This window comes from Prinia subflava, chromosome 9, assembly GCF_021018805.1.
Source record: "Prinia subflava isolate CZ2003 ecotype Zambia chromosome 9, Cam_Psub_1.2, whole genome shotgun sequence".
Classification (NCBI taxonomy): domain Eukaryota; kingdom Metazoa; phylum Chordata; class Aves; order Passeriformes; family Cisticolidae; genus Prinia; species Prinia subflava.
This window is the reverse complement of record NC_086255.1, coordinates 13750038-13777338: the sequence shown is the minus strand read 5'-3', so window position 1 is coordinate 13777338 and position 27301 is coordinate 13750038. Positions and strand designations below refer to the sequence as shown.

The 27301-nt window shown below is 47.7% G+C and overlaps 1 protein-coding gene across 1 annotated transcript; it reads left to right on the top strand.

Moving 5' to 3' along the window:
• Nucleotides 1-435: 435 nt before the first annotated feature.
• Nucleotides 436-27301, top strand: ARHGAP19 (Rho GTPase activating protein 19). The gene is made up of 12 exons (XM_063406457.1): nt 436-503; nt 12620-12885; nt 16822-16902; nt 17246-17455; nt 18021-18247; nt 18768-18854; nt 19797-19862; nt 20582-20770; nt 21450-21548; nt 22144-22236; nt 22678-22746; nt 23200-27301. The coding sequence occupies exons 1-12, from the start codon at nt 442-444 to the stop codon at nt 23254-23256; spliced, it is 1506 nt and encodes a 501-aa protein (XP_063262527.1). The 5' UTR covers nt 436-441; the 3' UTR covers nt 23257-27301.

The window sequence follows — 27301 nt, the reverse complement described above, 5'->3', positions numbered from 1 at the left end:
TTCCAAATGTCTGTGTTCTCTATTTGTCCTTGATGGAGAGCAGTGATAAAAAGCATTCACGCCGAGATGGGAACTGCAGTTTATGGTGTCACATGCTTCTTGGAGCACTTGATGCGGCCTCCGGAGGCTCGGGGTCCATGGGGCTCAGTGTGAGTTTCGCTGCAGTGAAGCGGGCGCGGCACCGGCTCCGCTGCCGAGGCTGCCGAGGCTGCCGAGGCTGGCGCTCCGGGGCGGGCAGCGCCACAGGCCCGCGCCGCCGGCCTACAACTCCCAGCATGCCGCGCGCCGCACGGGCGGCCGTTCCCCACACCGCCCCCTGGTGCGCGCGGACCGGCCGTTGCCCGTTCGAACCGGCCAATAGCGGCGGGGCGCTGCCGGCCGCGGCCAATAGCGCCCCGCAGCGCCGGAGGGGCGCGGCCGAGGGGGTGGCGCGGCGGGCCAATGGGCAGGCGGAGCGGCAGGTATGAGATGGCGGCGGGAGCACCGGCGCCCGGCGGCCGCAGGTAGGAGCGGGGTCCCAAGCGTCCCCTCGCCCCGTCCCGGCGGCGCGCTCTCCTTGGCCCCTCGCCGCCGTTTTACGGGTCGGGCACCCCGCACCGGCCGGTGAGCCGGCGCCGGTCTGTGCGCGTCGGCCCGCCCACTGCGGCGCTGCCCGTGCGAGCCGCGCCGTCCCCGCTGCTGCGCCGCCCGCCGGTGCCCCGGCACCTTAACGGAGCTGTCGGGCTCAGTGTTCCGGCGGCTCCGGAGCTCGGCCGAGCCGCCGCGCAGTCCCGTGGGGATCGCGGTAGGACCCCGTGTCCCCCCGGTGCCCGTGTCCCGCGGGCTGTGCAGCGGCGGAGCGCTCCCCGCAGCATCCCGATGCTGCATTGCGGGAAGCGCCGCCCGCTCCTCTGCAAGGGGAGCGATCCCGCCCCGGGCAGGGGCTGTTCCCGGGGCTGACAGGCGCCGTGCCCGCCGTGCCGCTCTGCAGGGAGCCTGCGGGCTGGCTGGCTCCTCCTGCCGCCGCAGAGCCGGCGCCGAGCGCTTGGCAGTTGCGGGCTTTGGTAGGGTGATGGCACTCTATAGACTTCCTTCGCATCCAGCCCTCCTTCTCCTTTGCTTTGTCCGCTAGACACGCGTTATTCTGGCTTTCCAAACGCACAAGCGATGTCAGCTTCACGTAATTCACCTTTAGTTCATACTTCTGTATGCATCACCATTCTGTTACTGCTGCAATAAAATAGCAAGGACTGCATGAGCACCTCGCTAAAACACTATTGTGTCGGATGACTGTTAAAAGGCTGCAGTATCTTTTTTTTTTTCTCCCCCTGTATGTCTGGTGTGTAGCTGCAAACTGAGTATCCTCTGAGTGGTAATTCTCGTGGATAAATAAATACAATTGAGGGCTGATGTCTCATACTCAGCCTGATTCGCAGCGGTGCCATGCTGTTCATAGCTGAGCGGGACCCTTCCCGGTGGCACTTGCTCTGCTTATCCAGGAGCACTGCTGTGGTGCCTGGGCTGGGGCAGAGCATTCATTGCCCTGCAAGGAGGGATGAATACTGCGGTTTTGGGCAGGAAATGCTTAAAATGCTGGACCTGGTAAAGGGATGTGTATGCTCAGTACAGCTGACACTCAAAACGCCCTTTTGGAGAAAGCATTTTTAACATGGCCTGGATCAGCCTAAATGACTGGATTTGTTTTTTTCTATGTTGGCAGTTGTCCTTAGGATGTGTTCCCCTGCTCTTTATCCTCCACCCTCAGCAAACGATTATGTTAATGCAAAGCCTGAAGTGCAAGTTTTCCTCCAGCACTGCCTGTCACCCACAGGTAGCGCTAGAAAATCGATCTCTTGCTTTGCTGGTCTATCACCACACAGACCACAAAGCTTGCTTTTTTTGTGCTTTTGCCCGTTTACTCTCATCTGGAGAGAAGTGCAAGTTAGCTAGTAAAGCTTGCGTGCTGTGCATGTGGTATTATAGCATGCTGACTTAAGGACTGGAATTAGAAGCTGGTTGTCCTAAACTCCTTACCAAATATTACTGAACATGCAAAGGATGATTTGTGTGGGTCTCTCTCTTCTGTTTGTGGTCTCTCTAACCTCTGCCTGATTCTTTATAACTGAGAATGAAAATTGCAGTGTGCCAGAGTGCTCAATTTCAAAAGAGAAACATCTGTCTGTTTAATTAAAGCATTTAATGTCCTACTCAAGCAGTGCCTAAACGCTTTGCCAGGCACTCATGTCGGCCATTTGATATGGCAGGGGTAGGATGAGCGGAAGGGAAAAAGCAATGGGTCTGGAAGAAGCTGGAAAAAGCTATAAAGCATCTTTCTAAAATGGCTTGATAGAGTGGCACTGCACAACTGGACATCAAGAACTCAGATCATAAACAGGTTATGAAACTCCTTTCACAGTTGCCATCTGTGTTTTACTGGTAATAGGAAAATGTTCCCTGTAAACATGGCTTGATGGAAAAAAATCAAAGTGACTTGCTGAGGGACAGGCAGAAAAAATGGTTGATTTCAGAGTTGAAGCCAAGTCTGAATTACTTTTCTCTGAAGATAGCCAGAGAGCTTGGGACAATCTTATTCACACATTCCCTTTTCCACAGCCCTCATTAGAATCTTTGAGACCTAGACTTGTGTTTGACCCCGTACTCAGTCCGAGTCCTGTGAGGTATGCATCTGAACCAAACTCAAGGCCATGTTGTATTTGCAGAATTTTTGTATGTTTGCATGTAACACCCTGTCCTGTTCCCATCCAGGGTAGGATGGGCTTTGACAACAGGATCCTTGTTCTGCTACACTTCAGTTTATTGTCTGTTTGCGTGAAGGGGGAGCATTGCTTCCCACATAGCCCAAAGCAGCATCTGGGTCTCCTTGCCAGCCTGGTTGTTTCCTTGTTGCTGTGTGCACATTTACATGCCTATGAAAATGTCACAGAGCTTCGTTATCACTCCTTTAAAGGTGCTGGGCATTTAGTGCAGTCTGAAACTGAAGCACTGAGTGCTAGACACTGCTGGGAAATCAAATGCCTTGTCCTAAAGGTCAAAAGTCCTCAGTGTGTGTTGATTTAATAAGTGACATGAACAGATGGGAAGGAGATGCGGCAGCATGGAAATGTTGGCTAATGTCAAATGGTTGCACTGAAGTCAAGTCCATCTTGGAAATACTGCCCCTCTGTATGTTGGTCACAGCTGAGGCCTTATATTTTGCAGTTGTTTTGGACCTAGCTCATTCTGTAGGATCTCATTTTCACTTGCCCTTCAGCTGGAGGCAGGAGCAGGGAGCTGAGGCCGTTTCCTTGCCCTATGCTCTGCTGGGTTCAGGCACAGCCCTGCTGTGCTGCTGCTGTGCAGGCTGTTACCAAACCTGCACTGTGATCCTAGGGACTGACACCATGGGTTCCTGTGTTCCCAAGCCACAGGGGTCTTGGAATCAGCATGGGCAGAGAAATGGGAGGAAATGTGGCTGCTTGGTGGGATAAATAGGTGTTTTTCAAAGCTTCACAGGTCTGATCTGTCCCTGGCCTTTCGTCCTGGTAATGCATTACACTTACCGTGGTGTCTGATAGGAGCACTGGGCCCTTTGCTCCACAGTGCAAAACCCTCATTCTTTGACTCCTGGCCTTTCTCACCTCTACACTAGGTAATTGCAATTAAGCCATCTAGAGTTTCCTCATAAATTTTATTTTCAGAAACTATAGATAGCAGGGAATGTGATAAGCTGCTTAATAATTGCCTGCCAGCTGGCTTACAGGAAGTTTTAATGTGTTTGCTTTTGGCCTATAAAGCTCTAATAATTTGGACTCCAGCCAAAACATCCTTTCTTCTTGAACGGTAATGTGGCAGCTCTGATTTTCAGAGGCAGGAATTTCTCTGGGGAAATGGCATTAGTTTTCCTTTTTGTTTTTCTGGAGCTCATACTCAAGGTTGAAACATAGCTTTATGGTTTGGGACTTCCATATGGGCATTCCTACATCCCTGCTTGCAAGCTGTCTTATAGCAGGAGACAAGCATGCTGTGGCTCTCTGTGCCTTGGAGAGCAGGAAAGCCTTTTACAGAACATTCTCACAAGCTCTTGGGGGTTTCTGGAGCTCTCCTCACGCACATGCCACTCTTCATTCTCTTGAGTGGCCCCTGGAGCATGTATAAATATATCACAGTTCCCTGGGCTCTGCAGTGAAACAAAGTTGATCCAGACAGAGATGAACTGTCAGGCAGGATGGGAAGAGGAGCTGTATCTCACCACAGTTGCATAAAGTGGCACTATGGCTTATTGTCATATGAATTCTGTTATCTGTGTACAGTATTCCAGTTTTTGACATCCTAGCCTGCCCAGATCCCCTTCAAAAGCCCTAGGCCCCCACACTGCTCAGTTTGGTGAGTTAATTGGGCTGTTTTGTGTATCTCTGTCTCTCTGGTGCCGCATGCTGTGCTGCTCTGTGGCGGGCCCAGCCTGTTTATCTGTGTGCCTCGGCAGCCCTGACCAGATGTCACCAGCTTATTTAAATGCTGGCATGCATCCAGGTGTTCCTCATCACAATTCCAGCTTGTAGGAGTTTACACATCTGGAACAGGGGATGTGGCCTCTGACATACTCAGTGGTGTCTGCAGAGGATTGCTGATGAGGAGGGATTTGATGTGCTATCATGCCTTGCAAACACCACTGTGATACAAAACACAGATGCAAGGATGCAGCTTGTTCACTGCAGCTCCAGAGCGTTGTGGAAGTACAGAAGTGTAGTGAACAAAAACCCAAGAGCTGTGATTCCTGGATACCTTCATCCTCAGTATTTGCCATGCTGTGACTACAAAACCTCACTGACAGTACTGGGATGAGCTGGCTGTGGGTCCTGACCCAGGTCTCAGTATCCTCTCAGTCCAGAAAAAGCAACTGCAGTCAAGCAAACCTGTGAGTGCTGCAGCACACTGTACTCAAAGTGTGGTGCTTTGCTAAAGCACCAGTCTACGAACTGATGGTGGGATGGGATTCCCAAATGTGTTCTGGGCACCAGCTGGTGCTACCAGTTTTGGATATCATCCTGTGGGAGGGCTGGAGGAAAACATCCATCCTGCCTTGCTGGATTGCTCTGAGTTCCCAGACTGGTTGCTACAATAGCTTGTTGACTTTCCTGTGTTGTTTTTGTGTCATTGCTTCATTTTTCACATCAGAAGTAAACCTGATTGTTATGGGTTGCTGTTTATAGATGGTAGCTCTTCTCTGACCTGGACACTAGTTTGGAGCTACTGGACTGGGAAGCATCTAGATGGTGTGTCTTTGCTGGCCTCTGAACCCCATTTCATCCTGCCTCTGAAGGAAGCCCTTGGATTCTTACCTTCAAGAGCAAGGGTGATAATCAGAGGTGCATGCAGCAGTTTTGGACTGCTAGAGGCCAAGGAGGTATAGATAGGACTGGGCCATGTCTATTACTTACTTCCATCCAATACACTTAACATGGGGAAATAAAGAGGATAAAGACATTTTAAAATGAGAAGGCAAGGGAATGCTATCATTATTGGCTACTGGAAAGTACCCAGCAGCACACTGGGGATACAGCAGACAGATGTTTGGTGGGAAATGGCTGTGGAGCTTCCTCAGGCTGTGTCCCACCCTGCAGTGAGGATCTGGATGTGCCACACAGTGCCCTGTGGCACTGCCAAGCTTCTCCAGCTCCCTGGCACTGCTGGCTTGTCTCTGCATCACCAGCAGCTCCCAGCCAGTGCGTGGAGCTCAGCTCTTGCCTCCTCAGCCCCATGTCCCAGCTGTCCCCGTCTGATAGCTTTCAAACCAGTTCCTTTATGCTCAGTCCCATGTCACCCCTTGCGCAAAAGCTGGATTTCTTCTAAACATCTGCAGTGTGACCTGATTATTTTTCCTGTCCTTCCTCGCCCTCCTTTTTAATAGTGTCTACAGAAAAGCTGGCAGAGTTCAGTTATATCAGTCATGCTGACTGATAGTGCTGCCTCTTCTCTTGGGATTCCTTCTCTTTTCTGTCCCTCCAGCATTCATTTCAGATTTAGCTATCAGCCCTCTAAAGACAGGGTATTGCCTTTGTTCTGTTTGTACAGCACAGAGCACAGCGGAGTCCCCAGCTGTGACCGAGGTTCCCAATGCCACTGTGATAAAAGTGAGCAGATCAGTAACAAGAGGAGGCAGCTGCTGCCATCTAAAAAGATTCAGTTTTGGTGCTGGCTTCAGTGAAATCAGGATTGGATCTAAGGCTGTTCTTCTATTGCTTCTCTCAGTAGGAGTTTATATTAAAATAGAGACACAAATGCATTGACAGTCATGAGAATCAGAGCAGCAGTCCTATTTAACACTGTTCAACTGTGTTAATCTGATCTTAAGGCAGACATATGATCTTGCAGATCTTTAATGTAAAATTACTGGATTTCTGGTGGTAGCTGCCTTTCTGCATTTTTTACAGGGTAGTCACAGAGTGTGGGAGCACCTGGACCTGGGGTGGTGGCACTGGGAAGGAGACTTGATGAGGAGCAATGCAGTGAACGTGCAGTTCCTCTCTAAGGCACCCCTTGGCTCTTTCCCCCCTAGCACTAGAAGGCATCTGGATGCTCTGATGTTGTGATGGCTGATTGAAGTACTGCTTGATTGACTTTAAAATATTCCAGTGGCTATTATTAAAAATATCACAAAGAATTCACTCAGGTCAAACTTGGTAAATTTCATGCTGAAATGCAAATTTCTTGATGTTTCACATATATCAAGCTGTCTCCCTACTGCTGTTTTCTTTGACGCTAGTAATATATTGCATTTTCATTTTCTTCCAAAGCACAGACCCCCACCCCTCCCAACCCTTTTATCTTTTCAGATAGGTCCATCTCCTCCAGGTTCATGTCACAGATGTGTAGTCAATATTGCCAAGATCTACTCTGAGTCCTTTACTGACATAGAATTTGAATTCATAGATAGTAGTGACATGGATAACAAATATACCTGGTTTCCAAAAGGTGGCCAAGAGTTGCATTAGTTCCAGATTGTTGAACACAGGCCACCATCACATAACAGCAGCTTTCTTAGCCAGCTCCTTGCTGTTTAAATTGTATATTATTATCTGGTTCTCATAGCCAAAAGGCTGAATCACTCTGTGTAAGCTATTTAAATGTGAAGAAAGCAAAGCAAAAATTAAAAAGGCAGTGTTATCTCATAAGGCTTACTTGTGTCAAGGCTTGAGACAGTGGGCAAGGATTGGCACCCACTGTGCCACTGTACTGTGCACTGTGTACTCATCACAAAAGGACTCTGCCCCTTAAGACCTTATGAGTATAACCCTGGGCAAAAATTACTGCATGTTTTTCTTGACATTTTTCAGAGGCTTATCACTCATCCTGTGAAGAGTTAGGGTGCCAAGTCTGAGGCCTGAATGTGATCTTTGTTACACCATCTTACAAGAATGTCAGTCTGAAGTACAGCTCTCAAAGCAACTTTAACTGTGAAGTCAATTCTAATGTCTCTGCAGTCCATTCCCATTAGACTATTTTGGGGTTTTGTTCTTTTTTAATCTAGGAAATAATTTGTCTTCTAGTCCTTTTGTACTTAAAATGATTCCATATAATTCCACTATAGTTCTTTCATCTCTTTGCAAAATCTGGGATGGCTCCTATCTGGCTCTGGAAATACTGTCTTCAGACATCCTCATTAATTGATTCCTTACTCTGGCACAACATAGGAAACAATGCTACTTCTCCCTCCCTGGGGAAATCCGAGCCTGTGTGCATCTGTCCCATGTCCCTTTGTGCTTAGCCAGGCAGAGAATTGTTCGTGTTTTGTGTTCTTCAGCACTGCCTGCTTATCACCCTGCTCTTAGCATTTGGTAGCAGGCTGGCTCTTTCTTATAATCTAAAGATTTTGTTATTATAGAGAGAGATTTTCTTGTATTATCTACCTTATTTTCAAAAGCTCTTTAATCCTTTTACTCCTATATGGTAAAACTTGTTTACCGTGGTGTGTCTGAAGCATAGGGCCTCAGTGATGACATACAAAGTGTGTAAAATGGGACTGGAGATGGATTTTGCCCACTGAATTAGACACATCAGGCTCCTCTGAAATCTTTAGCTTTCAGTGTATCCGCTTTCCGAGCTAGACAAACACAGCTAATGCCTTGCCCCAAAGGTACCTCTTCCTTTTCTTTGTTGCCTTCTGTTTTCCTTATGCTCTATTTCATGTTTCTTGAACCTTTCTTCTCTCACATGTGTGGACTTAGAACAATATCAAATCTCTGAAAGCACTAAATCAGCTCCATCTCACCTATCCAAGTGCAAGCTTGCTGCCACGTGAAGTAATCTGCCTGCTTGCAGAGCTCTTGCACCACAGGTTTGATCAGCAGGTTTTGGCAGTTAAAGTCTCATTTTTGTCCTAGTTTCCAAGGCATTTCCCTGGCCTGGATCTAGTTACCTTAGGGATTAATTGATCCATCATGATTTTGACCTCCTGCACCATCCACTCCCCATGAAATGATGGGGCTGTCATGCCTGAAGCAAAAACGCTGTGTGTGACAGACAGCTTTCTTTGTGACTTGGCTGGGATCACAGGCTTTGCCTCTGAAGGATACTAGAATGGCAAGAATCTCAGCACAATATAGGACCCTTTTTTTTTAATCTGCTGTCTTAATCACAACCCTATTAGAACAAGGTTTTATTATTCATTGGGATTTGATTATATTCATGAGACTGGAGAGGAAGCTATTTATTCCTTTATTTTATTGTCTTTTGACATGTCGTAAAGCAATCTGAGATCACAGCATATAGAAAATATAACTCTGTAATTGCAAGCAAGGCAAAAAAAAAAGGCAATAAACTCCATGAATACGTTTGTCTCCTCTTTGCTGCTGTTACATAAACTGTGAGTGTAGGTAGAATACATCTATCTCTCTTTTTTAACATGAAAACAGCAGATGGGGCACATGGCTCTTTCTGAAGGTTATGGTGTGTGCAGCAGTGAGGACTGGCAGGGTTATTGTGTGTAAAGCCAGTGGGGGCTTTATCTTTGCTCGGAAATAGGGGTTTGCTTCACATTTCCATTTTGATTAGCAATAATGATACAAAAGCAAATTTTCTGTGCAAGGAAGAGCTGCTAATAAAGTGACCTTTCAAAATTAAGTAGCTCATTGAAGTGCCATATCACAATAAGCGTATACAAGGCTAGTCCCAGCTGCAGCAGGCAGGGAAACTGGACGGGAATCCAGAGAAACACGGAGCAGGAATCCTGAAGTGGATGAACGGCACATGGGGGCACAGTATTGGTAGCAAGGATCAATGGCCAGGTGCTGTTTCCAGCTCTGAGGGGCTGATGTACGTGCTTTGTCTTTGAAAGGATCTGAAAGTGTGAAAGGCAGGCGCAGAGAGTTTTCTGGGCATGAGGTTGTGCAGTTAAGGGACTTGGCTATTGTCCTGCCAGTGCTGTTACATCGGTTGTGCTTGGATGCTGTTGGGAATGTGTTTGCATGGCTTTACTCATGGTAAACACAGGGTAGACTTGGAACTATTTTGTGGATTCCTCTTGGATACAGGTAGAAAGCACTTAATACCACGCTGGTCCTAATTCAAAACTTTGGTTTCTATGTAGGAATTATTTGCAGTTAAACTCCAGCTACGCAGCCTTTGGCAAGAGACATGAATCAATTTGTCCAGCTTTTCTTTTCTGTTTTGTCCCTGTGTGAAGGCTGATGCCCAGTGTGTGCCAAGGGGGCCTTTCAGACCCAATAATGCGCCCTTGTGTCTCGTAGCATGCGTGGAATTTGCATAGGCTGTGCTGGGACAGGCAGGTTTCTTTTGTTGCTGGAAACAAGGAGCAAGTTCTTTTCCCTGTCTCTGCTTCCTAATGCCTCTTCAAAAGCTCTCAGCACTCATGTAAGAAATTTACTTTTTTCTATTTATTTTTGCATTAAATTTTGTTGGAGTTCGTGTGACTTCTAACACGGGCTGTGCAGAGAAGTCATATCAGTCAGTGCTAGCTGACAAAATTGTTTAATTTTGTTTCTGTGAATCTAGATATCTAATTGTCAGAGGGAAGAGATAATCTGTGATGCTTGATGTAACTGCTGCAAAGTATTTGCATATCTTCTCTGTGGGGAAACAAAACTGCTAGTGACTGAATAACAGTGCACGGATCATTGCAGGCAGGGTCACTGGGCCTATACACTTGCTATTAACCCTTCTCAGGATCTGTATTGCCACAGAATGAGTTGTCATGGGTTTCAGGCAAAGGGCTTGCTCCACATTGTGGGCAGAGCTGGCACTTGTTTGTGCGTTGTAGCCCTATGCAATGAAATGCGAATATGATCAGATCAATTGGCAGTTGCTTTTTGGCAGCTGATACAGAATTGTTGCATTTTGGTCTTGATTTATTGAAGATAACAAACTGCTGAAAAACAAGCTGGGAGGTGCTCAGCAAAATATGGCCCCCATTTGGAGTCAGCAGTTGCTTTCTAGGCCACTGAGCCAGGCAGCTGGGAGCCTTTAAGAGCTTTCTAAAATTTTAGATGTCCTGGCAGATTGCCTTGCAGTCTGTCTTGCAGACCGTCTTCGTCTCCATCCTCTTGAAGGGATCTTTGGCATCCATGGAGAGCAGTGTAAAGGGGACAGGGTTGGTATGGATTCTCACGATGCGAGAGTTGCTGAGAGCCTCATTTCCTCTTGTTTCAGCAAGTATCTTTCTTCCTGTGGAGCCTGAGTCCCAGCTTCTGTTATTCTGATCATGCATCCTGGAAATCCTGGGGTTAGTCTTTCAGATCAAAAATGTACAGCAGTAGCTCAGATAACTGTTGGGTTCACAGATAATGTGCAGAGGTGGGCTGGAGTTCAGGTGACTTGCCAGTATGTGCTTTGATGTCCTCCTTTACATCAGAACAGGAAGCTGCAGAGGTCTCTGAACTGGAGTCAAGTGTTCTGTTTCTTGAGCCAATGGATGTGCGGTTGTTTGAGGGCTGCAAACTCTTTCGATGGCAGCTGTGTTGAGCAGTGAGCAGGGTGCCCAGCATGGTCTGAACACAATGGCATTGCCTCCGCCCTTCAGTAGTGAGGAGAGGAAGAACAAGGTGCTCCAGTCTTCTGTAGAAAAGCCTGTTTTGAAGGGAAAGCCTTTATGAGCTTGAGGGTGTTCAGCAGAGCACTTGCTGCCCCACATCTGCATCTAAGGGACTGATGTGATCCCTGGTACATAAGCACAGCATCCCTGTTAACTGTGCACTTGGCAGCTGCTCTTGGAAAATGGTGTCCAGTGAGAGCTCACAGCTGAGGATGGATGTAGAAAGAGTGGAAAGTATTATGTAAGAGCTAAAGAATGATTAAAGGATTGGGGAATGTCACAGGGTGAACACACACAGTATGTGCAAGCTGAGTGGGTAGGCATCCTCCTTCCAGAGCCCTGGAAGATCTGGCACATCCATTCCCAGCCCCAGGCTGTCACAGCTGAGTATGAAATCAAGACAGTAGCTTGTGACTGGAGAATAATGACACTAATCCTCACTTTAAGTAAAAGAGTGGTGGGAGAAGCAAGCTGGACAACTCTAGCCTGTGGGCTTGACTTAAGAAACTTGAAAATGTTTGAAACAGTGGTGGGAAGATGGTAATGAAAGACCTAGAGGTAGATGGAAATTGAGATAAAAGTTAAGTATGAGAATTAAGAGTGCTGATTAACATGAGATATCTCTTTGATAACTCTTTGATTTGATTTTCAACATGGTAAATGTACCTATCCCCTGGTAGGGTTATGTACCTGTTCGAGATAACTCTTAGCACTTGGGTGTATCCCTTTTCCCATGCCACATGAGAAGCTATGAAATGAAGAAAGTAGATATCAGTAGAGAATAGGAAGGTCTGGTAAAGGGCAAGGAGGGATGACACAGAGGTAAGAACTGGATGAGCTGAAAAAGGATGATCTAGGTGAAAAATTAATAGCGGTTCCTCAAGGACTGATCTTGCATGGTTCATGACAATGAGTTCTCACTTGCTCCAGACTCAGAGTGTGAAGCTGGCAGAGAGCAGTACCAAAGGTCACCTGGGAGCATTTGACCACACCCACAGCAAAATGAGGGTTTAGTGTTACACACATTTATGACCTTAAAAACAAAGTCCCAGAACATGGGAACTATCTATTTGTTAATAGAAAGGTAGGCATGATAGAATGGGAACTGATGAGTGTAAGCTGCCATGAAAAAATTTAGATTGTTTTTCAGACTTTCAGGCCACTGAGAGTGAATTTCTGGGGAGGAAGGGAGATAAAACCAAACTTATTTATAACTTAAAGCAATAAATTAATGTAAAATATTTGGTGTCATCTCTGCCAGAGCTAGTATTATGTAGATACAGTGAAACAAGTAGTAGAGATGTAGATGTAGTGAAAGTTTTCATTGGGTGCTGCCATGTGTTGTCTAGGTCATCAACACGCTGTGGAGTGCTGGTCTCAGGCTGTGTAGTACAAACAGTCCAGAAATTATTTTGCTCCTTAGGGAAATGTAACTGTGCTGTGCTGAACACTCACCAAAGTCAGACACTGCTGTTGGTGTAGACTGGTAGCTCCTGTGTCAGCAGATGTCTCCTTCAGGGCAGACCAGCTGGCTGTAAAAACCAAAGTGATGAGGAGTTACTGTATTTTTTTTTCCTCTTTCCCTTTTTTCAGTGATGCCATCTGCAAATTTGTCATCTGCAATGACTCCTCCCTCCGCAGCCAGCCGATCATCTTCAATCCTGACTTCTTTGTGGAAAAGCTGCGCCATGAAAAACCAGAGGTGTTCACAGAGCTGGTTGTCAGCAACATTACCAGGCTCATTGATTTGCCTGGGGCAGAGCTGGCCCAGCTAATGGGAGAGGAGGACCCAAAGCTGCCTGGGGCAAACAGCACAGCCTCTGGATTTTTTCGTTCTCTGATATCTCTGAAGCGCAAGGGTGAGTATGGATGCCATGAAGTCTGGTGCCCACTTTCAGAATGATGCTGTCATCATTTGTTACACCTAGTTTACAAAACTTTCAGCCTGTAGTTTTGAGCTTATGCTAAATATTATGGTTCCATAATCTCTGGGGCTGCCACTTCTGGAAAGGAGCAAAATAGGGCAGGAAATTGATCCCGGAAATGTCCTGCATTTTAAAAATACCCTTCTTCTGGGATTACTGCTGTGGTGTATGTCAGGCTGGCTTCAGTGCGTCAGCTGCCCACTGTGCAGCTCAGAAATCTGTAAGCATCTTTCATCCAAGTGTTAGTGCTGCTCTGATACATGTCCCAATCCAGTGAGTCAGTGACAAAGCTCTGATGAAGCCCAGTTTCAACTCTGGGAGGTGACATATCTCTCTTTCTCTCTTGGACAAGCATTCCACAGGAGTTTTCTTCTGCTAAACTGACTATTCTTATCTTCTCTCAAGTTCAGCTGTCTTGGTTGTGAAACATTAGCCCAGGCCCTTCACAGAAGTCTTCTTTTGAGCATGGTTGTGTTCAGATCCTTTCCTCTTCCATGGCTGGCACTTACCACTCTGTTTTGTTGAAACTGAAAGGGTGTTCTAGGTGTGTGTGTCTTCTCCCACCTTTGCCCACACTCAAGGGGAGCCTGGTTCTCCTGGTAAGTTCAGTTAAACCTTCTCACTCATTTACAGAGAAGCAGCCTCCATCTGGGCCTCTCACATTCCTCCTCAGCTCTGGCTTCCCAGCTGAGACTGGCTGGCTGCTGGCAGAGAAGCTGCGAGCTGCCTTCAGATGTTGGCAGCCTGAGGTTGAACACTTCTGATTAGTCTTCCCCTTCCTTTGAGCAGTTCTGCTATTGTATCTCAGAGAAGGGAGCTATTGCTATGGCATAGTTTGAGTACAGCTTTTTTCTGTCTTCAACCATTATATAATTTCTCTAAGTGTTACTTATTCTACCAAGCCTGTTCCTCCATCATGTTTCATAAGGACAAGCTTTGCAGCCCCACTGATGAGACAGAATTTTCTGGTGGCAGCTTCAGCCCTCCACTTCTGTCTGACCCAGCAAGAATCCTAGTACATACACTCACCCTAGGAAAATAAAAGGCTTCAAATTGAGTCTTTTAGCCTCCTTAGATGAGAATTACTTAATATTGCCTTGACTTACTTTGCTGCTCCATAATAACAGGTCTTCATGCTGCCCCTAAACTGCAGTTAGACTGTGCCCATACCTGTTATTGCTTCTGCCTCTTCCCAGAGAGTAGCAGGACACCTTAAATTCAAGCACTTGCTACTTGACAAACAGAAGTGAGTGAGTAACCAAACTGAAAGTGTTTTCTTATTGTGTATGGAAACCCCCATGTTCTTGTCAAAACCTTCCAGCAGGGGTTGGTGAGCCTTCTCCAGCTCAATTTTTTATTAAATTATCTGTACTCTGTTGGAGCACTGCTCTTACCAGACCTGACATCTCCTGCTAACTCTGTTCCCCAGGAGCTCTGCCTTCCCCCTTTCAGATGTCTCCATGGCTGTGTGTCACTACAGCAAGCAGATGTTTCCAAGTCTGCTGGCTGCACTCCCAGGCTGCAACGGCAGTGTCTCCCAGCATTGACAGGCACTGTCTGTGAACTCCTTGGCCAAACTCTGAGAAAAGGAACTTTGTGCCTACAGAGAAAATCAGTTTTGTGTACTGTGTGTTTCATCTTGAAGCTATCATTTGTTTTTCTTCATGTTATAGACCAGATAGAACAAACAAGTTTTATTTCTTCAAAGCCAGAGGCCAAGGACCATGGAGCTCAGAGCTGATCAAACTGCAAATACTTACAACTTCTTTGAGCATCAGGAAACTCAATCTCATGCTGCTGCTTAGTTTCAGAAGCAATACTACAATAACGTCTAAGCCTTTGTAATGCAGCATCCATTCTCCAGACACGTCTTTCAAGTTTCTTTGAGAATCAAATTCACATTCAGATACCAGCTTCTGACTTCAAAACTAAATCGAATTTGTCAGGCCCTGCATGTCTCAAAGAAGATGTATTTTCCTCTTCTATTCCTGGCCACTGTTGATTCTATCTGTTGAATGTCTAATGAGTTTAGTTTTCTTCAAGGACAAGAATCTTTTGCCGATCATTCTCTCCCTTTGCACTCAAACCTTTCAGATCTTTCATGTGGATCAAGAGCTCACATTGCCCTCCTTTCTCTTGCAAGACTGAAGCATGCGCTTTACCAGAGTGAGGTCAGAAAGTTCTTGATTTAACAGGAGGCTGGAGTTCCTGGTGGCTCACCATGTATTTCAGAAGTCCTGGAAGAAAGCAGAACATTCTTCAGGAGGAATAAATTTAGTTACATGGGATGGCTGCTAGAGAAGTGCATAGGGTTAACCAAGTCTCTCCCACATGCTGTGAGCATCAATACCACAGAGCAGTAAGATCTGTAGTACAAGACACCAAAAGCAAGTAAAATCAAAATGAGGTATGAGGGGGGGAAAAAAGCAAGAGAAAACTTGTGGGGGGAATAACTTCTATCAGACCAGCCAATTCATTGCTTGGATTGCTGGGCTATCAGCAATCACTGCTACAGCTGTAGCAGTGAGGAGAAAAACCTGTAGTGCAAGTGATGCAAATGTCCAGTCTGCCCACAGAAGTGACCCATGTTCCTGGCAGTGTGGTCATGGAGAAGGGAGGGATATTCTTTTCTTACATTTGTTGTCTCTTCAAACTGTAAGTACAAGGGCAGGACAAACCAGTTCTGTACCTGGTTCCAGTTCTCAGTCCCAGTCAGCATGTTGTGGTACAGTCTATCCAGTATCTTGTCTCCAGTCCAAACCTATATGCATCTGAGGGAAGAAGTGTGGTGCCCAGAGTTCTGGTTGCAGCCAGTAAAGCCTCTGGGAGTTGTCTCCACTTTCTGAGAGGCAGATCATACTGGCTGTGTATTTTTGACAGAAATGTCCATTCAGTAGCAAGATTGCATTTGTTAGAAAACACTGGCCTTCTGGATAATCACTGTCTCACCTGGGAAGTTCCTCTGTGGATGAGAAGAGTATTCTACATTGGTTCAACAAATGCCCTTCAGTTAAATGGACTTCTCATCTAATATTTCCTTCCCAGCAGGGATCCCACTCCTTTCAGCTCAGTTGCTTCCATCTTTTGGGACTGTAGCCTATGTTATTTACTGAAGTTCTGGAGCTGGCAGCTCATGCCCAATCTCAATCCCATGAGATGGGAACAGACTCCAGGAGTGAGAGGAGCCCAGCTTATTGCTCCCTCTGTCTTGTTCAGCTTTCATACTTTACTCAGACCAGGGCAGCTGACTTGGAAGAGAGATTCACTAGGATGAAGAAATTCCATATTTTACCTATGCCTGAAAAGGAAGCTAGTTTGAGCCAGTCAGATTATGTCTACTCTCCCCAGTAGTGCTTATTTGCCTCTCCCATAAACTCATAGCTGCAACTCTTCTTTCTGCTCCACTTCATATCAAGCCGCAGGGAGGATTAATCTGGACATTTCTTTCATGGTATGGAGTGTGTCAATGTGGCAGGCACCAGGGCTGTCCAGGCTCTTACATCTTTTCCCAGCCTTTCCCACTTTGCTCTTTTCATAAGGTCTAGGCTTGCAAATTCTATGCCATTTTAAACTGAAGCATCTCTTCTGGTGTTGTTTTTTCTTCAAGGGCTAGAGAATATTTGCTTTAGCTGATAAAAGCTGTAATTAAAGTGAGGTAAGAAGCAGGATGATGAAGCCCATGTGAGTACAGCATGGTGAGATGAAGTGATTTATTTTGGAGTGTTTGTGATATTTCACATCTGTGAGAGTCCTTGTGACCTTCATTGGGGCACTGGTCTTTGCATGTTGAAATCCTGTTCTTTGGGGAGCATTAATTTCTGTGGCTGTTGGGTTCTGAGCAGCCTGAACACATTGTCTTCTGTTCTGCAGAGAAAGGGGTGGTGTTTGGCTCACCACTGACTGAAGAAGGCATTGCACAGGTTTCCCAGCTAATCGAGTATCTGCACAAAAGTAAGTGGCTCTGATTGCTGTCTTCCTGTCCCAATGGGTATCTGTCTGGCCCACCTCAGGTCTCTGGTGCAGACAGTGACAAGCTCTGAGCTCTCCAGCAGCAGGAGTTTGGGACTGCACTGGGCAGCTGCTCCCCAGAATTGCCTAGCAGATGTGTTGGTGTATTTCCCTCTGTACAAGGACTTTCTCTCCTGATGGGAGACAGCTTGAAGTCCTGTCTCTGAATGCAGTTCACTGAAGTTTGCTGTCAAGCTCTAGAAAGAGGAAGGGACTGCTTTAGTAAGGAGGTGGGAAATCAGCCTCTGATTATTTAGTGCTCTTTTTTCTCCCCTCTGCTGAGCAGATCTAAGAGCAGAAGGCTTGTTTCGAGTGCCAGGCAACAGCATCAGGCAACAGATCCTAAAGGATGCTCTGAACAGTGGTACAGATATTGACCTGGACTCGGGAGAGTTTCATTCCAATGATGTAGCCACCCTACTTAAGATGTTCCTGGGTGAATTACCAGAGCCGCTGCTGACACACAAGCACTTCCATGCCCACCTCAAAATTGCAGGTGAGTGGGCAGCAAGAGGCAGTGATGGGCAGAAGGATTGGAATTGGCCTCCTAGAAAGCACAGTAGGCTGTGAAGTGTATTCCTTAAAGGCAGTGTAAGAAGGAATCTTCCTGCCACCTCAGCCTGGTGATGGAAAGACTAGAGCTGATTAACAAATCAGACCAAGTCTGTCTAGACCATTCTTCTCCCAGGTACCACAGTGGTAAAGCCCACAGTGATAACCTGGCTCTCCATCTGCTTTATGTCCGAGGTTCTGAGCAAATTGTGGTTTCTATGCATTTAATAACGGGTATTATGTGAACTGATACCTTATGTGAACTTCCTCCATCTTGCCTTCGAGCCATCACAGCTCTTAGCAGCTCTGTTGTTCTGTGGGAGGAGTAGCATAGATTAACACATCAAGTGGGGAGCTTGGGAGCTGGGGGGAAGAGAGATGGAGGGCCAAGAACCGTGCAGGGGTTTCTAGGAGATCTGCATATGAAGAGGAAAGGATAAGCAGTTGCAACAGACTGCTCTGAGGGAAAGTAACGTACTTCCTTCATGTTCTGCCTTGTGATTTGGCAGATTTGACGCTGTTTGATGAAAAGGGGAATAAGACCAGCACTCCAGACAAAGAGCGCCAAATTGAAGCCCTCCAGCTGCTGTTTTTGATCCTTCCTGCTCCCAACCGCAGTCTGCTCAAACTGCTGCTGGACTTGCTCTACCAGACCGCCAAGAAGCAGGACAAGAACAAGATGTCTGCCCACAACCTTGCCCTCATGTTTGCACCCCACATCCTCTGGCCCAGAAATGTGAGCAATGCCTCAGTGTCTGTGGGTGGGATATTGCAAGGTAAAAAGCAAAGGCTTGGCAGGGGAAAAACCAGCGTGAGAAGGTTAAGCACCGACACGATGATGTGAGAGTTGGAGGCTATGATGGGGAGATGGGAGCCTCCTGGCAGGACTCAGTCCCAGTGTTCAGCCCACACCTGCCATGGGTCTTATTTACAATTTACGCATCTTCATTTTCAGTAAAATTGAAAGCACAGCACAGTCTTGCTTCTTCTTAAAATGTCAGCTCCAAAAAAACCTTGCAAATCTCTCTTCAAGGTTTCTTATGCTGCTGGTGAACTGTTTGGCCACAGACTTACCTGATTCTCCTCTCAGAGCAGCTTTGTCTCTGTGAGCTCTGCTGTTGGTGTGCTATAAGCCCTACCTGCCTGTCACCTCAGAGTAGATCTCCTGCTGTGGCACTGTGTGTGGCTGTGTCCCACTAGAGACCACTCCTCCTCCCTTTCTAATGGATGTGCCTTTGGCTGTGTCCCCTTGCCAGGTGACAGCAAATGACCTTCAGGAAAATATCACAAAGCTAAACAATGGAGTGACCTTCATGATCAAACATTCTCAGAAACTCTTCAAGGTGAGTGTGCTTTGGCATCTCGCTCTCCTGTCTCCATCACCAGCAGACTGAATGCCCCTTGTCCAGACGGACCCCACATGCTGAGTGCATATTCTGTGGGCTTTCTTCTGCAGTAGGAGAAGGAGACTTCCTACAAGAAACTGTTCCTATAGTGACTAGGGAGGAGGTCCTGGCTGGGCAGGCAGCCCTGGAGGTGGTCAGGGCAGGTCAGCAGTACCGTGCAGTGTAACACTCCCCTCTGCTGGACACCAGCACCTGCTGCCTGGCAGGAAACCTGGCTCCCAAGGGCAGGTACACACCAGGATGCACTCAGCTTCTGGCAGGATAAGGAAATGGAAGCAATGTGTCTTGCCTGAGTGCTGCCAAGAGCAGAATACCTGATGCACTCAGTTGTTTTGTTGTGAATTTCTCTGCAAATGGTCATCAGGCCACTGTTGTTACAGGCACTGTCCCAGCTCTGAGCAGGGTGCTGTGGTAGGACAGTCAGGAGTGTGGGGCTTTCAACTGTTGCTCCAAGGAAATGTTTCTACAACAGTCTCTTGTTCAGGGCCTGTTCTCAGTCTCAGTTCTCAGAGCCCTCCTGGTCACTGGAGGCATCTGCTCGCTGCAGAGTCCTCCCATGGAGAGTTCCCCTTCTACCTTCTTTGTCAGGCCCCAGCTTGGCCAGCTCAGAGCTGAGGCAATTACTTAGAGCAGGCTTCCACAGGAACTTTCCCTACTCTGAGTTCCACTTGTGCTGAATGTCTGCATGTAAACAATACTGTGAACAGGGAGTGTATTGGGGACATGAAATTCCACAGCTTTGTTTTCCCAGAATGGCTGGGTCTTGATACAAGTGGCTTGTGTTGTATGGTTGAAAAGCAGCTCTTGCTGGAGCCACTGTTGCCCCAAGGCCAAAGATGTTAAAGATACATTTGGCCTGTTCTCTGCTCATCGTCACAGGCTCCGGTGTACATCCGGGAGTGTGCCAGGCTGCACTATCTGGGATCCAGAGCCCACACATCAAAGGTAAGGCCAGCAAACGCAGCGCCTGCCCTCCATGAAATGGCACAGGCTGTGATGCTATGAAGGGATCTTTGTGAGTGATAGAAGCTGAAAACAAACCAAGGCATGAAAGAGGATCTGTCAGAGGGCAGGAGCAAGAGAAGCATATGGTGTGGTAGTGCAGGCGGCTGCATTAGGGAAATTGGACAGAGTTGAAGCATCTGTTAATCAAAAGCACAGGGAAGGAAAGCTACAGAGCCCCTGTTTAGCAGCAAACCTGCTCCCTGTGCCCAGTACATGCAGCACCTGCTCCTTCACAGGGCTATGCCTTCCAAACAGACATTCCTGCTGCCATGGCCAGGATGCTTGGCAGAAGTGCTGAGATAAAGGCCACTGGGACAACATTTGTGTTTTGTCAGCAAATGCTTCTCTGCCTCACATAGCTGCAGAAGAGGGAAGATGCATGACAAGGAGCTGCACTGACCCTTCTCAAGCCTGGAAGGGCTTCTGCAGCTCGTATCTGGGAGGGGAGGGAAGAAGCAATGGGGTCACCTTTGTATTGCTGTCACCTCTTCCTGGCACAGGGCCTGCTGATGCAGTGCTGCTGCAGAGGGGTAGGGAAAACACAGCCCTGTGCATTCACTGGGGTTGAGGCAGCTCATGAGACTCTTCCTAGCCTGGCTCAGATGGGTGGCTCGTTGGGATTAAAGCATGGCAAGCAACTTCTGTCTCCGCTTTCCCAGGACGACCTGGATTTGCTGACGTCTTCTGGCTCCACGGAGCTGCAGCCCCTCAAGTCTCAGAAGCGAAGCCGGCTGGACTCCTGCCACCAGGAGGAGACCCAGCAGCGCACGGAGGAGGCACTGAAGGAGCTCTTCCACCACGTCCACAATATGCCTGACTCCGCAAAGAAGAAGAAGCTTATCCGGCAGGTAGTGCGGGGAAGAAAGTTATCTTGGGGTGTGCTTGTCAGCACAATCCTGGGCACAGGGCTAAAGACAGGGCCTTCTTGAGAGCTGCTCCTAATCCTGGGCAGGCTGGGGAAAGCGGGCTCGGGGCTGTAAGGGGCAGAGCTGTAAGAAGACAGGAGGAGGAGGTGTCCTGGATGTTGCTGTAGCAAGCAGTGCTTTTGAGCTCTGTTTTTCAAACTAAGGGCTTGCTAGCCAGCAGTTTCCCAGTCCTGATCATGGCCTTGTTGAGCTTCCTCCCACTGAAAGGAAAAAGTTTCTTCCCCTGTTGCCTGCCAAGAGTGGACAAATTTGTCTCCTCTTGGTGTCAGACAACTTGCTGCACCAGACAGGCTGGTCAATATGGTCAGCACCAGTCGTGACTGGCAGCCTCCAGCTGCTGCCCAACCTTCTTTCTGCTCCCAACATCTGCTGCTTTTGGTTAAAGTAGCCAGCATAAAGCACCTTTGCACCCGAATTCCCTGTAATCCTGGGTGAAAGGTGTGGCCTTCCTCTGCTTTCTTCTTCTTGCAGTTCTGAGCTACTCCTCCATTTTAGGGGGTGAAGGAGAGAAACTGAGTTCTGGGACAGCAGGTAGAGCAGCATATAGCAGTAAGAGACAAGTATAACTGTGCTAACAATCTGCCCTCATGTTTCCTCCTAGTTTAATAAGCATCCAACAGCTCTGACTCCTGGCTCTGATGTGCCCACATCCCCAGCACCGCGACGCACCCGCTCGCGCTCCTTCAGCGGCCTCATTAAGGTAAAAGCAGCCTCTGACCCTTGCTCTCCGCTGTGAATTTCTGATGTTGCTTTTTGCTTCTGCCTTGCCCTGCCTTGAATGAGACCCTCAAAGGGTAGGGAATCCTCAAAGTATTGCCTGCCAAACAACACGGATCCACTGGGGCAGAAAAGGCAGCACAGTGACAATAAGCTTTGTTTGTGTAAAGTGTCATTATCTTGAAACACATGGTAGGCTCTATGCATCTTTCTGGAGAATTGATTGCTCCCTGAGATGAGATCAGATGAGGATTGACAGGGAGCTGGTCATGTAGTCTAGCATGTTAGCACAGGTTTCAGCACATTATGGGCTGCCCTACAGCAGCATGTACCTGCTTCTGACAGGCTGGGCTCCTGGCCAGGCCTCAGGTCAGCTCCCAAACCCTTTACAATCAGGCAGGCTCAGCCTAGTGGTGTGGTATTTCAGGTGGTTCTGCTTTGCAATCTTTGTCCCAGCTTGGCTTCCTTTTTTTCTTTCCCAGCATTCAACTGCTTACCAGCAATGCATCCTGCTCCTTCCCTTTCTTTTTCACTTTGCACTCTAAGCACTAGCCAACAGCCCTTTCTTCTTACAACAGCGGAAAGTTTTGGGAACTCCAGTTATCCTGGAGAGGAAGAGCAGAGATACCACACCAGAGCCTGTGCGGGTCAGCAAAGAGAATGTCCAGCTGGTAAGAGCTGCTCCCAGCACCACTGAAGTGTGTGAGGGGAGTTTGAGTGCAACCTCAGCAATCCCTGGGGACCTGTTCTGTGCCCAAGAGAAGGGTTCAAAGTTTCTTCTGTATGATAATATAAGGTCCAGAGAAGCTGCTCTGAGGAGAGCAGAGCAGATGGCAAGGGCAGCATCAGAGCAGGGATGACAGCACGGGGCCTCTACTCCAGTCTTGTCTCTCTGGCTGTGTCCTGCCATGGGGCATTGTCTTGTGTCCCCTTCCCTCTCTCATCTTCCTCCACAGGCTGTAAAAAGCCTGCTACCTGTGTGCAGTAGAATTGTCCCTTGGCCCAGACAAACCAAAAGTGGATTTGGGTGATAGATTCTCTTTGGTGGTACAAGCTGCTCCCAGGGAAGTTCATTCACCAGCTCTCTACTCCTGTTGTCCTCTCTTGTCCAGTTACAGAAATGTGGCTCTCCAGCTCATATGTCCCAGGCGAAGCTGAAGACTTTGGAAGGCCAGAAAGAGGTGAGACACTTCTCCTTCCCCTCCATCCCTCTTCCTGCAGGGAACCTGCTATGCTGAACCCTGCCGAGGTGACAGCACACACTCAGGGCTCTGTGACAGCTGTGGTGCCCCAGCTCGGAGCAGTCTGCCCCGTGCCAAGCTGCAGGCAGGTGACACGCTGGAAGGCAGACCCTGAAGGGTCTCACAGCCCTTCTGCCTGGGAGTTGTCAGGCTGTTGAAGGAAGCAGAGGGAAGCTGGCAGCACAGGGCAGTGCTAACAGCCTGTCAGGGTGGCAGTGGCACAAGACCTGCTGCTGTGTTTATTCCTGTCTGCTCACTGGCTCATGTAGAGCTTCAGGAAAAGGTGTGGGAGGCTGACACCAGGGAAGGGTCCTTGCAGAGGGAGGATGTCAGCCTTTCTTTGCATGGTATTCTGTGTCTCAAGCATTGAATTGCTCTCATTCTCTGCTGCAGGGATCCTGTAGACGCATGCGAGCCCGCCTGCTTTCCAAGGATTCATCATCCCTCTGAATCGCCTTGCACCACTGCATGGGTGGGGATTGCCCAGCCTCGCAAGCTGTGAATAGAAAATGTGCTGCACTGAGAGGGGAGTGCTGCAGGCTCACGGCAACCCTCACCAACACAGCAGCACTCTTGAAACTGAACCTTTGCAACAATTGCAGGGATTTGTTTCTTTCTGTATATAAGTTGTATTTCATTCTACTATGGGGCAAACCACTATCTAACCAAAACTTGTGCAGCATGTCTGACCTGCTGGCTCTGGGAAGAGCTGGAGTGCTTGCTTACAAGGAGAGCCCTGCTCATTGCAGGGCCCTGTGTGCACTCCCAGCTTTCTCTGTAATATTGCTAGGCCGTATTTTTTTGCTTTTCTGCTCTGAGTTTTTAACACGTTGGCTTGTTTTTGCTTCTTCCCCCCTGTTAGCAGTGAGAATGATTGGCTGTAACCCTTACCCACATCCTGACATCTAAGCTTGACTCCAGTCTTCCTCTGGAGGCATGCCCTTCTCTGCTTCTTCTTGGCTCCATTTTGCTCTGCTGTTTCCAAAGGGCTGAAGTGCACAAACGGTACAGAGCACAGGATGGGCCTCGAACGAGAAGCTCTGGATGCCATCTCTTCAAGTAGGGCCAGTGGAAAGCAGGTTCTCCAATAAACTCTTCCCTCTATTTTAGCATGAGCTGGAGGCAGCCCTTGCTCACTGCCTTCATGTTTCAGTGGCACAGTTCTGTACAAGGAGTGTCTTGGCTTTGTGTTCACCCAGGGAGGCTTAAGCTGAGGAGAGCAGGAGGCTGGCAAAGGCCATCTGGGGCAGAACAGCCCAGTCTTTGGAGGTCAGGGTGCCTGGGGCAGGCAGAGTGTTGTGGCTGTGTGTGAAAGAGAAAAACAGTGTGAGAGGTAAGAGAGGGCTCCATCCATTTGTGATCTGCTGCAAATAGTGCCAAAGGCTTTGACTCAAGATATCTGGATGGCTGGTAAAGCAACTGGCTGATTAGTCATTAAACTGGGGGCAAGGGCTGAAGCTGTGTTCAGCTCTTTGGTCTGAGGTGCAGAAATGAGATGAAACCTTCTAGATACAGGATACACCCCAGTCACAGCTGGCCAATGTCAGCAGCCTCATTAAGCCAAAGTGCTCTAGTAAGCCAGTCTTGCCAAGAACCTGTCTGCAAGCACCCTGAGGTAGGATACACACAGGATCACTACTGTGAAATAAAGATTTAATCAGCCAGGGGACCATCTAAACGCTTCTCAGTCCTTCTCAGCAAAGCAAATAATCTCTGGAATCCAATTATATTTGTCTTCTAATCTTTAAGAACCAGCAGCCAGTAAGAGTTACAGCTCTGCTCTTGACAGCTTTCTGAAACAACTGGTGGCAGGAGGTGTGAATACTGGGATATGAACAGGGAATTCAGTCTGATTGGCTGGAGCTGTCAGAACAGGGCATTGGAGCCCTGTGCAGCTTAGCTGGAATTTGTCACTTTTTTTTGATTGTGATTTTTTTTTTTAAGAAACAAATCTTTGTGCTGCTCTGTACACAGGTGGTTTTTGGTACTTTATCAGGGATGCTTGTCCCCAGTCTGACCCCAAGTTGGAGCCTTGAAAATATAGGGGGTAGGGGGGACTGTAGGTGTGTGAATTGGGAGTTGCTGGTGTTAGGAGCCTCTGTCACAGCAAAGAAAGAGCTGTGGTTCTTCAGGGACCAGACTGATGATGATGCTGTGAGGAAGGGCAGAGGCTGTTTGCTGTGGTAGTAGTATGTGCTTTTTGGATGTGTCTGTTACAATTTTCTCCAGAGGCTGAAGCTGTCTATGTGCTTTTCTCCAAAGGACACTGTGTTTTTCTGACTGCACTTCTGCCCTGTCCCTGCAGCCTTCTGTTAGCAGAGACTTGGGAATCTCGGTTTTGCCTCTGAGCAGAGATGAGGCACAGACAAAGGTCAAGTGGCAGCGCAGGGAGAGCTGGGTCTGTTTCTGCTATCTCTGCTCTTACTTTCATTGGGGGCAACTGCTGGGTAAAGCATTTGTTCACTCCTCCTCTCCCCATTGTCCCTTCTTGGCGTATCTCATATATCTCTGTATGGGTGACTACATGGTGAGGCAGTCTTGTACCTAAAACAAAATACACTGCTCCCATACAGATGAGACAAATGTAACTCTCCACTGTCACCCCTTACTGATGGCTCTAGCTCAGGGGCTCTATCTGGCTTCTGACACAGCTGAAATTTGTTCAGCTCAAAGAAAAGTTATCTATGGGGCATTGGCCAAGCCTTCTGCATGTGTCAAATGCTTTACCTGCCAAGGGGGTGGCTGCTGTCTCCAGACAGGGCAGTCCCAGGAGAGGTTGTGCCCTGGGCTTTAGGCTCTGGTGCTGGGCTCTCCGTGCTGCGGAGGGTGGTGGCTGACAGATTCCACCCCTAGGACCTTGGCTGTTGCAGTCCCAATGCATTCACACTGTCTCCCAGGCACAGGAGCATTTTAGGCATGCTTGGATGTGTCTTGTTTGTCTGCCCTGTGCAATGACTCATAAAGATTCTTCTTCCCAGAGCAGCCGCTAACTGTTCCCAGAGTCTATCATTTCCAAAGTATTTTTAATCTTTGTCCTTATTTATATATGCTATGTCAGTACTGAAAGGCAGACTGTTGCGTTTCTGTGTCTTCATGTGAAAACACCACATTAAATGCTTTTATTTTTAGTGGTTTTGCTTGGTGGCTTAAGCAATTTCATTGGGACAACAAGGACTTCAATCCACCTTCAAAAGGAAGGAAATGCCTGCTTAGAAGCCCAGAGCTACTACTCTTAAGTGTGGGGGTGCTTGGTGAGGTGCTGCCCACCTGCAGGTACGGCACTGGCCTCCCATGGCACTAGGGCTTCAAAGCCTCTGGGATGCTTGCATGATACAGGGTGCCCAGACAGGCTGTCTTTCCCTTGGAAGTATGAAGTTGGACCTCTTCTTTTCCTGTCTTCCCCCTGCTGTCACCCAGGGTGATGGGAAATCAGGTTTACAAAGAACACTTTATATAAATAATGGATCAAATGAATAAATTTTTCTCTGTAGGGCCATTCTTCTCTTGCCACTCTTGGCTGCTGAGAGAGGATGCTTTCTGCTTGCATTTTCTTTTCCTCCTTCTTAATAATGGCGTCTCAGATTTTATGCAGATTATTTCTCTGTGAAGTTCTTCCACGTTTGAAATGCCCTGGGCTTGCCTGCCATAGCTCAGACACTCATTAACATCCTCACCATGCAATTGAAAAACAAGCAGGAGAAGGAGCAGCATGGCGTGTTTGAAAGCGGCGCTGCCTTCCTGCGGGCTGAGCCCCAAGCCAGCCCCCTTCTCCCCCGTGGCCGCAGTTGGGTGTCATGGGAATGCTGAGCCCCATCTCCCTGGAGCTCAGGGAGCGGAAGGGGACGGGCCTCTGTGCACTTCAAAGTGGGCATGAGAGTCTAGAGAGACATCTCTCTTCTTGAACATGTGGAACAAAGGAATGCAAAAACTCACAACAGCTATCTTCAATACTGAAAATCCAAATATCGCCCCCCCTGATAAGCTGGGATTCAAAGTGACAGCTTTGTCTGGCTTACATAATTTAAAAAATGAGTGGTTTTTGGCTTCTGAAGCCACAATACAAGCACTTATGCTTGACTGCAAGTGAAAGGGCAGCAGCCACTGGGACTTGGGTGAAGGTATATATTTAAATGGGGATCATTCGCCTCTCAGTGTGTTTGCTTTGGCTGTTGGTATGTATGCACAGCAGTGGCACTACAAAGCAAACAAGCAGTGCTCACCTTCATTTCATTAAACAGTTTTTATCTCAAATTGCACAGCACAGACTTGCAAATTAAGTTCTTCAGAATGTCACTGCTATCTAAATCAATTTTTGCAAGTTGTCTTGATTTTTTTTTAACTGCTCTGTCCTGGTTTGGAGTTGAAATAAGATATTTTCTCTTTCTTAAATTATCATGTGTGGCTGGGAACTGTCATGTTGCTGCTGCATCTCACTGCCTAGGGCAACAATGTAGACAAAAAACATGACTACTGCTAGCAATAGATATTGGCATCA

Excerpts from the sequence above, each read along its gene's own strand:
- ARHGAP19 (XM_063406457.1), top strand. The coding sequence starts at position 442 with ATGGGCAGGCGGAGCGGCAGGTATGAGATGGCGGCGGGAGCACCGGCG. Across the intron at positions 504-12,619 it reads CCGGCGCCCGGCGGCCGCAG|TGATGCCATCTGCAAATTTG; the intron begins GTAGGAGCGGGG and ends CCCTTTTTTCAG. Across the intron at positions 12,886-16,821 it reads GATATCTCTGAAGCGCAAGG|AGAAAGGGGTGGTGTTTGGC; the intron begins GTGAGTATGGAT and ends TCTGTTCTGCAG.